Below are 10,459 nucleotides of genomic sequence, written 5' to 3' on the forward strand. Positions count from 1 at the left end.
AGATAACAAAAATTCAGGGAAACCACTCTGGAAATTCGGTTTCTTTATCCCCTCTCGAAATTTTCGGGTATCGCGACGTCGGGTTTCAGAAGTCTTTCGCAATCCTATCGTATAAATTGTACTCTGGATCAACTCCTGAACTATACAGTGGTACAGCTGACAATGAGTTCCTGTTATTTTCATCGAATCAACGAAATTCCGTGTTCCAGGCAACCAGTTACCGTCGAATCCAGGTTCGTTGACTCGAATCAACAAAATTGTTCGATTCAGGCATGCCGTCGTTTCGGTTGGATTCGTGTCCCTTGACTCGAATTGACCCAATTTTGTGATTCGGACAACCAATTTCAGTCTCATCGGCGTTACCTCCATTGAATCGACAAAATTATTCACCTAGGGGTAACAATTTCACTGAAACTCTTGCACCTCGACTCGAATCGCAACGAAATTTTGTTCCACATTACATATATTCGACATCCCGCTGACAAAAATTTTCTTCGGTTCGACAAAATTTTTGTACGATCGAAGAAACGATTGCTGCGACTTCGTGTGCTCGAACAAAAAAGTTTGTCGTTTCGGAAATCTTTTTTTTTTTTTTTTGAGAGAGTATTTGATAATTTTTACTTTCATTGATACGCGAATCTTTGATTCTATAACGTTGTCCAATCGTCTGATTCTCCTGTTTTCTATCGTTGTCATCCGAAATTCTTTTTGTATTTTCCGTTGCCCGGTGCAGGGCGACGAGCGAACGGATTCTCCTCCGCAGAAATACAGTTCAATATTTTATTTTGAGATTGACCCAATTATAAAATAGCGACGATTCACGTTTCTGTACAGCCTCTGCGGTCGAACCCCATTTTTCTTCCGATTCTTGCTTTTCGTAGTTCCAAATTGTGGTCACCAAAATTCTGTGCTGGTGCGATGGGATGCAAGCGAAACATCACTTCGACGTTTTCGCCGTTCTGACATTGTGAGATGATTTTTTACTCTCACGCAATCCGACTCGAAAGTCCATTCCAACGATATAATATATTTCAATAATCTCGTTGCACGCCGTGCAATTGGTAATTTTTCACCTCGTTTAATCAAAAAACAATGTTGCAATGTTGACGAAAACGTTATTATACCAACACAATACGCGAGGAGTCTTGGCATGCGACTGTGACTCACAGTTTACATTCGGTTTTCGCCGTGTAACATGGTAGAAATTATGTTCCGGTTATGAAAAATTTTTTATCAAAAAAACGAGTGTGAATCGAAATAAGACGGTTGACCGGCGGTATCGACATTTATCTTATCTTGAGGTATCATTAAAAAAAAATTTCCACCGCAAACGTCCTGGCGAAACAAGACTCAGCTACCAAACGGTGGACACATCCACGGTCCCACATTTGCTTCTCAGTTTTAGTACCGTTTGAAACATCGCTGTGAAAACTCACCGATTGTAAGTCTTACGTCATTTCATAGATTCGAGTAAATTCATCAGCGAAATTCATTCATCGTGTCACGATTCAATGCTGGAATCGCCTTGGCTTTGAGCCCTGATACCTGTGTACAACAAATACGCACTGTGTGTACGATGGAAAACAGTCTGCTGCAACAACAAATTTTTTGTTGTCACATCTGAGTGAAGGAAGGATTGAAGTTTGATCGTGGAAAATTCAGCCAATCAAGAAAACCGACATCGGATTCGTGTGTGCCAATTTCTGATTTATTTCAGTTTGCTTCTTTTTACACAGACCCTAGTGAATATTCTTGATACGCGAGGCATTTGGTCATTCTACCATCGAGCGTTCTACATTACCGGCTTCTGCGGGGTCTCTTAGTTAGAATAAACTGTCACGAGATGTCGTTGTGACGTAAAGTGTTTATCGGCTGTTATCGGCTGATGGTACACAGATAGTGCCATCTTTTAGTTTATGTGGTTTTCTTATAACTCTTGTATGCAATAATCTCTCATGTCGTGTCTCGGGGTCCGTGATTTAGTAATTCCAATTCCGACCTTCCTTTCTATGTATATAAATTTCATACTGTCTGTGTTTGTACATACAGACAGTTTATCCAATCAAGTAAAAATACCTTTTGTGCGTGTGATGACAGTTGGTTCGTTCAATTTTCTATTGTAGCGTCATGAGATCCGTTGTGTAAGATTAACTTCAGTACGCCCCTCGAGCTATCGCAAAGAGGTGCTAAATATTAGCAAATCACAAGATCTTCGCATGAAGGGTCTTGAGCCAACTAGGTCTTCCGTTGCCATAATTCGGTCCTAAAAATGCTGAATCCTAAATCGAGATTTGTATCTATTAAAAGTATATGGATAAAAAAGGAGACCTGATAATTATTTCATTCTAATTATCAATTGAAAGTAATGTACGGCTTCCGAAATTCCGAGTATGAGAGTGCGAGAAAATCGCTGGTGCTTTACGACATCGTCAACGGTGAAAGTATTCTTATATAGTAAATATATAGATGTAAGTCACATACGAGTAACGAACTTAAGTGTCGAATGAAGAAATGAGTGAAGTTTGTGTTAGTAAAAGGGGGTTTTCGATGCAGCCAGGCGATGTAGGAATTCGCAAAGGTTAATTTTCCCAGTGCCGAATAGCTAATTCTGGATCTGGAACGACGCTCGTCTAACGACTTTTTTACCGACGAAAAACAAAAAGCCGAAAGTTGAAAGGGTTCCAAATTCGAAATATTAAAATTCGAACGGAACCATGAACCGGAAGAACTTACTTGGGATAAATAACTCTTGATTGGCAGTATATTATTGTATCAATAAAATATCGTCGACAAACTAACGTGACAGAAAGTCAAGATTAAAGGAATTGAAACTAAATAAACAAGGCGACCGCATGTCTCTGTGATCAGTACCTAGCATGTATCTTAGAATTGTTGCTACTCCTAGTCGACAAACCAGTTACAGATTTATTCCTAAGTGGTGAGTATTTCGCTCTACTCACACATTTACTTATCATAATTACTTATTATCGAAGAGAGTTATCTTGGAAGGCATACAACTCAATTTGACATAATATCTTACATTTACCTCCTTATCTATCTTTCTGAATGATCATTGATCGTCCGATCCATGATGATTAGTTAGTCATGTTTCTGAGAAAATAAACACATACAAGGACTTCCCCCACTTCCCATTCTGTTGAAAAGATCATGCCATTCATTGCAATCTATGTTGCTCAATGTCTGAAGCAATAGGAATGTATCGCTGTAATCGATAATGGAAATGTGCGAGAAGTTTGTCGATAATTTTCTTCTGAATCAGATCTTTTACATTATCTGCAGGTGTGTGACCTGATCTTGATAAAACGATGGCCGATGACGAGGGAACAGAGTGGCTCCACGAGCTGCTCAACGACGTGCAGTTAACACAGTTTTTCACACGTATAAGAGACGACCTGCAAGTTACACGTCTCCATCATTTTGACTATGTGCAGCCCGAGGATCTTGAAAAAATCGGATTGGGTAAACCGGGAATAAGAAGATTGATGGATGCTGTGAAAAAGAGGAGAGCTAACCAGTGGAAAAGAAGCCTCATTACTAAAATAAAAAGCACAAAAAGTAGTAGCAAACGAACGTCTCAGACTCTTGACAGCCCTGCTACACTTACTTGTCTTATCCAAGAGAAAGATGTTACTCTTTCAATAAAACTAGGCGATGGTAGCTTTGGCGTTGTCAGACGGGGAGAATGGACTTCACCCACCGGCAGAGCTCTTCCTGTTGCTGTAAAGGTGCTCAAAGCAGATGCGCTTACTCAGCCTAACGTCTTCGAAGACTTCGTCTCCGAGGTTCAGGCCATGCATACCTTAGACCATCACAATCTAATAAGGTATGCATAGATTTTGAACCATTCTCAGACTTGATTTTCGTTTTCCAATTGTAAAACGAATCTTTGCGACATTTTCCATATCCGTCTAATTATTGGATCAAACTTTACTTCCAGATTGTACGGAGTGGTGCTATCGCAGCCGATGATGATGGTAACGGAACTTGCAGCTCTTGGGGCACTACTAGATTACCTACGCAAGCAGTGCGGACACATGGCTGTGCTGACTCTATGCAATTACGCGCTTCAAGTAGCAACGGGAATGGCGTATTTAGAAACGAAACGTTTTCTACACCGCGATTTAGCATGTAGAAACGTGCTCTTAAGCTCCGTAGACAAAGTAAAAATCGGTGATTTCGGACTCATGCGAGCGCTGCCGCAACAGGAAGACTGCTACGTAATGACTGAGCACAAGAAGGTTCCTTTTCCATGGTGTGCACCCGAGTCTTTGAAGGCTCGTCAATTTAGCCATGCTTCCGATGTATGGATGTTCGGAGTAACTCTGTGGGAGATGCTCACCTTTGGCGAAGAGCCATGGATCGGACTGAATGGCTCTGAAATCCTCAGAAAGATCGACAGGGAAGGAGAACGTCTCCACGAACCTGACGCCTGCCCTCCAGCCATGTTTCAACTGATGCTACGTTGTTGGGCTAGAGATCCTGCGGAAAGACCCACTTTCGCTACCCTTAAAGAGGCTCTTACGGGAATGGTACCCTCCGTAATGAAGGCGTTGAGCAGATTCGAGGAGGCGGATAAAATGACAATAGAGCAAGGCGATCAGATAGTGATAATCGATGGAAGACCGGAGAATTATTGGTGGAAGGGACAAAATCAGCGAACCTTTCAAGTTGCGTTATTTCCACGCTGCCTGGTGGATCCGATGCGACGAAAACAAGCCGAAGATATAAGCAAGCCGTTAGAAAATTCATTTATACACACAGGACACGGTGCACCATTTGGCAAGTCATGGGGTAGTCCGGTTTACATAGACGATGTGTATCTCAGGAACCCCATGGAGCCTCCAGATGTGGTCGGAGTAACCGGTGCCGACAATCAGGCGAAGAAAAAATTTCAGTACGGAACACCGCGCTCGCGAAAACAGTTCAACTACACCAAACTTCAGAATGATTTGAGAGGCAGCCCCGCCAAAAGCAGCACCTCCTCGGCCCCCGGAGGTAGCCAAGAAGCTCGACTCATCGATCTCTCGCCCGAAGAACTCGCCAATGCTCATGCCGGGGGATCCGTTCAGGCTGATCCAGGATGTAGGAGGGTCGTCAACATTCTTGACGAACCCATAATCGACCCTGCCACGCAACAGAACGATCAACAGGAGTACTGGCAAAACGAGGACCCTAGAACGTACGCAAACTTCCCTGGCGCCACCGACTCCTCTCAACCGGATCCCTTCGATACTTCGACCGTCTTCATGAACCCACCGCATTCGAGATACTACAGCCACGTTACGCCTGATCTGGCCAGCAACCAACAACACCAACAACAGCAACAACAACAACAACAACAACAACAGCAGCAGCAACAGCAGCAGCAACAACTTTACGGAAATGTAAACATGGAAGAAAATGCAAGTGGCGGAGTAAATAGATTTAAAAGTGAGACTAACAGTGCTTCGGATGTAGGTATAGAGTTGCAATACTCCCTGAGTTTGAACAAGGATACCAGAAGTGGCAATACGAACTTGAACGTGAACGTGGACACCGGTGAAGCGGACACTTCTTCTGGAGATCATTACAGTGAAATCGACAAGCTGAGTCCAACACCTTCCAGCCTCTCGAGTTGGCCGGAGGATCTGAGAACGAACTCGCAGCAAACAACGTACGCCAATGTGACCAGTCGACCGGCGTCCATCGCCGCGCCACCGCCCCCGACGCCTCCGTCTGTGGGTCCCTACGAGGCCTCCACGAAGCCAAAATCCAACCACGACTTGGCTCAGAGTCTGAACGAACTTAGTATGGAGACTAAGGTGCAATCGTCGCCGAAGAAATTGGATCCGGCCTTTTTGGTCGAGCTCGAAAAGCATCTGGGTGAAAAGGAAGCCTGCAGAAACACTAACTCTAGTCACACGACGAACGTATCTGGTGCACAATACGCGACGCTCAACAAACTCCAGGACAATACGATAATCCCATTGCTGCAGCCTCCGCCGTCTTCCTCGAAACCGAAATCACCGCAGGCGGAAACGCGTGGCGCCGCAACCAACCTTCCCTCAAAAGTTCAAAACTCGTGGCAATTGAAAAGCACAAACGTTCAGAGACCTCAGAGCCAGATCGGACATCATTCGCACATGATCGAGGCCACGACCGACGCGATCGTCGGACAGATATGGCACCAATCCCACTCCCAAGCCTTCCAGCAACCCTCGCATTCGTCGGCGCCTTCCGGTCCCTCGACAAATTTCGCGCAGCCTCATCCGCCGGTGCAGAGCGCCTATCAACCCGGCGTTTCGAATCTTCTGCAAATTGCACCGAGCGGATTCAATCACATGAGAAGTAATTTGGATAACGCGCAATCCTTGAATACCGCGGCTAACGTCTCGTCGAACAATTCGCAGATAACAACAAACCCCTCGTTGAATCATCGCAATTACTTCCATCAGCCGAACGCGAGCTCGTCGACCCCCAATCAGGCCACCGAACAGAGTTTGAGTCAATTGCAAAACGACGGGCACGTCGGAGTCGCGCAGAGCGGATCGTTCAGACCGAACTCGACTCTGCCTCGACCCAGCACAGCGGTCACAGCGTCCGGCGCTCTGTTGTCGGAGCAAGTTTACGCGGAATTGAAACAGACGGTACCCAATCTCGAGCAACTTTCGCAGAGCGAATTCAACACTCTGTACAACAAAACGGTCCAGCAAAACATACTAAGAAATTATCACAACAGCAATCAACAGGCACAGCCTCCTCAAAACGCGAGTGCCAACGGAGGAGGTTCCGGCCTGAATCACAACGACGTGTTTCAGAACCATACGACACCCGGGGGTTCCGCTCAGGGCAGCTTTCGATACAGTCAAACGCTGCCGCGAACTTTCCCCGCTCAGGAGCATCCCTGCGACTTCAGTAACAGCCTGAAACAACCGATCAGTTATAACCCGCCTCCGGCTTATTCCGCGACAAGGAGCCCCCTGAAACCGCTTCAAAATGGATATCCGGCGCAGTACTCGCCGGCGAAACAAAATTCCGCCAAAAATTCCACCGGCAGTCCGAATCTGATGCAGTTCACGCCGACCAGGATAGCGCAGGGGTCGGCTGCGTCTTCGCAGCTTTCGAGCGCGCGAACTTTACTTCCTCAGCTGAACGAAACCGTAGTGAACACGCAACTGGCACCTTCGGTATCGGCTTATCCGCCGGGAATCAGTCCTCCGTTAACCGCCGTGTCACAGCAACTCGTTATGTCTTTAAACGACGAATTCAGAGCTAGCAAAGTGATGAAGGTTCAAAAGGAAGCCGGCGATGTTGCCCAACAGGAAGTTCTCTCCGCTCTACAGGCCACCGGCTGGGATACCAATCAAGCTGCTAAACAAATCATCAAAGACAGACAAGCCAAAATTGAGTCTCTTGTAAGGTGAGTGCGAAAGAAAAAGATAAAAAAAAAAAAAATCATCCGATTGAAGTTGTAACGGAATGTTTCAGTCCCAATTTTTCGGGCATTCAATATCCCTAGACCCCTGAATTGTATCCGTTTCAGAACGAAGTTGTAACGGAATGTTTCAGGCCCAATTTTTCAGGCATTAAATATCCCTTGACTCTTGAATTGTACTCGTTTCGTAACGAAGTTGTAACGGAATGTTTCAGACATTAAATATTCCTTGATTCTTGAATTGTATCCGTTTCGTAACGAAGTTGTAACGGAATGTTTCAGACATTAAATATTCCTTGACTCTTGAATTGTATCCGTTTCGTAACGAAATTGTAACGGAATGTTTCAGGCCCAATTTTTCAGGCATTAAATATCCCTTGACTCTTGAATTGTACTCGTTTCGTAACGAAGTTGTAACGGAATGTTTCAGACATTAAATATTCCTTGACTCTTGAATTGTATCCGTTTCGTAACGAAGTTGTAACGGAATGTTTCAGACATTAAATATTCCTTGACTCTTGAATTGTATCCGTTTCGTAACGAAATTGTAACGGAATGTTTCAGACATTAAATATTCCTTGACTCTTGAATTGTATCCGTTTCGTAACGAAGTTGTAACGGAATGTTTCAGACATTAAATATTCCTTGACTCTTGAATTGTATCCGTTTCGTAACGAAATTGTAACGGAATGTTTCAGACATTAAATATTCCTTGACTCTTGAATTGTATCCGTTTCGTAACGAAATTGTAACGGAATGTTTCAGACATTAAATATTCCTTGACTCTTGAATTGTATCCGTTTCGTAACGAAATTGTAACGGAATGTTTCAGACATTAAATATTCCTTGACTCTTGAATTGTATCCGTTTCGTAACGAAATTGTAACGGAATGTTTCAGGCCCAATGTTTCAGGCATTCAATACCCCTAGACTCCTGAATTGTATCCGTTTCGTAACGAAGTTGTAACGGAATGTTTCAGGCCCAATTTTCGGGCATTAAATATCCCTCGACCCCTGAATTATTTCTGTTTTCGAATCATGGATTCGATGCGAATAAGATTAAAGCTAACGCTTGAGTCATAATTTTGTTGAATGTTTCAGGCTGGGTCTGGCGGACAGGCCGCAATGCGAGGGTGCGCTGAAGCAGACTGAATACGACGTGGAACTTGCAGCTTCTCTGCTATTAGACCGTGTCAGATAAAACTGAACCGTTGCCTTAACGCCCTTAAAGAGTGTAGTTTATTTTTTTGGTCATATCGACAAATAACGTGCGCCCTTTTCAGTGTGAAATGGGTTTTAGCGAAAGACTGTAGAATAAGGGAGGAAACGCCGACGTGAACTCTAAATAATACGATTATCTTGAAAATGTGAGAAAAACCAAATAATACGGACGTGCGTTACGCGTGTGTAAAGTACCGTGTACCGTACCCAAAATCTCTTTTTAGTTTGATATTAAACAATCTAAGGAAAGTTTTAATCTCTAAGCAATCAACGCTCGTTCGATAGCCGGATTGTCGTTTTTTTTTCCAAATTCGATCACGCAATCTCAACGAATCAGCTTACAGTCTTGGAACTCGTTCAATTATTCGTATCATTAAAACCGACCGTTCTTCATGGCAATAATGATCCCAACATTTGAAAGTACTATTCCTCCGTAATAGCGAACAACTAATCCGCTCAATCAAACGTAAGATTTTTCATTTGTGGTCTGTGGGTTGCGGGAAATGTTGTTTTTTTTTTCTTCCATTCGACGCGCCCACTTTCGCGTTATTCGATTATCGGTAACCCCCATTAATTCATAACGAAAATATCGTCGGTCACTGCTAACAGTTATTGAATTCAATTTAGATATAAGTTCTAAACCATTTGGTTCCCGTGGAACGCTCGTATGTATCCACAATATTTTAACCAGATTTTGTATCCGTACATTACCATAATTTTCAGATAGAAATATTTTGCAAAATCATAGCTATAGTTACACGATCCCATTTTTACCGGTTCAACTCCGTTCATCGCTAGTCGCTCAAAGTTTCATCGTTGCATCCTTTGTTGTTCGCAGAGATAGATGAGGTTTATATTTTTTTAGCGAATGTTGAGTCCCCGTTAGGCCCGGAAGGAAATGAGCGTCTCCGTCGTTTCAATGTTCATTTTGCACCTTAAAAAATCTGAGTCCGACATCACAAATGATTCTTGTCAGTTAGGTTTAACTCTACAATCAGCGTAGTAGACGGTGGCTTGAAATTGTGGATACTGATGGCGTAAAGATATATTTTAGTGAATTTATATAAAAACCGTAGCTTAGTCTAGGAGCGTGACGAACACATCACTCAAAATTCTTACTGTGATAAGTATACCTACTACTACTACTGCTGCTATTACTTCTATACGCGATGATGAGCATCGTTTGATTAGTTTGTTCGATAAAATAATCTGAACGAACAGTGCATTGCGCTGTTACGCTTTAAATTATTCACATGAAAAACGATTATGCTTCGTTTGATCATTTTTCGTCGAACCTACTCTCAACTGTAACTATATGAATAGAATTCTTACTCTTTAAGCCTGGTTGTAGTAGCTGGGTATGTACGATTTAAAGTGTTACTTTTTAAGATTGGTACGTATTTTTATTTTTCTTTTATTCTTTTCATTCGGTTTATTTTTTATTTGTTCTTCTATATCCTATTATTTATCCCATCAAACGTCATTTTGTCAGATTGAACGAAAAATGAAAATACAATGATAATAGTATAGATATATGATTACCTGTATTATGTATTTATGAATAAGTAAGACCTTTAAGATTTGATTATGAAGTTGCATACGTATAAAATTTGAACGAATTGTTTTTTCCCTACCCCTTTCAGTTATAGTTACTTCGAGAAAAGTTTCATTTTTTATTTTTTCCCCCCCCCATCGACAACAAAGAAAATGCAAACATGTCATGAATATTTGTGATCATCGCACATATTATTATATTATCTTACATACATTATACATACATATTTTGATTTTTAACAACCGAAG

At 42.7% G+C, this 10,459-nt stretch overlaps 1 protein-coding gene across 1 annotated transcript; it reads left to right on the forward strand.

Moving 5' to 3' along the window:
• Positions 1–1,407: 1,407 nt before the first annotated feature.
• On the forward strand, positions 1,408–10,450 carry LOC105684362 (activated Cdc42 kinase Ack). Its single transcript, XM_012397656.3, has 4 exons — positions 1,408–2,938; positions 3,301–3,844; positions 3,959–7,420; positions 8,537–10,450. The coding sequence occupies exons 2-4, from the start codon at positions 3,327–3,329 to the stop codon at positions 8,634–8,636; spliced, it is 4,080 nt and encodes a 1,359-aa protein (XP_012253079.2). The 5' UTR covers positions 1,408–2,938; positions 3,301–3,326; the 3' UTR covers positions 8,637–10,450.
• Positions 10,451–10,459: the final 9 nt, after the last annotated feature.

The sequence above is a fragment of the Athalia rosae genome, chromosome 5 (genome assembly GCF_917208135.1).
Source record: "Athalia rosae chromosome 5, iyAthRosa1.1, whole genome shotgun sequence".
NCBI classification, from domain to species: Eukaryota; Metazoa; Arthropoda; class Insecta; order Hymenoptera; family Athaliidae; genus Athalia; species Athalia rosae.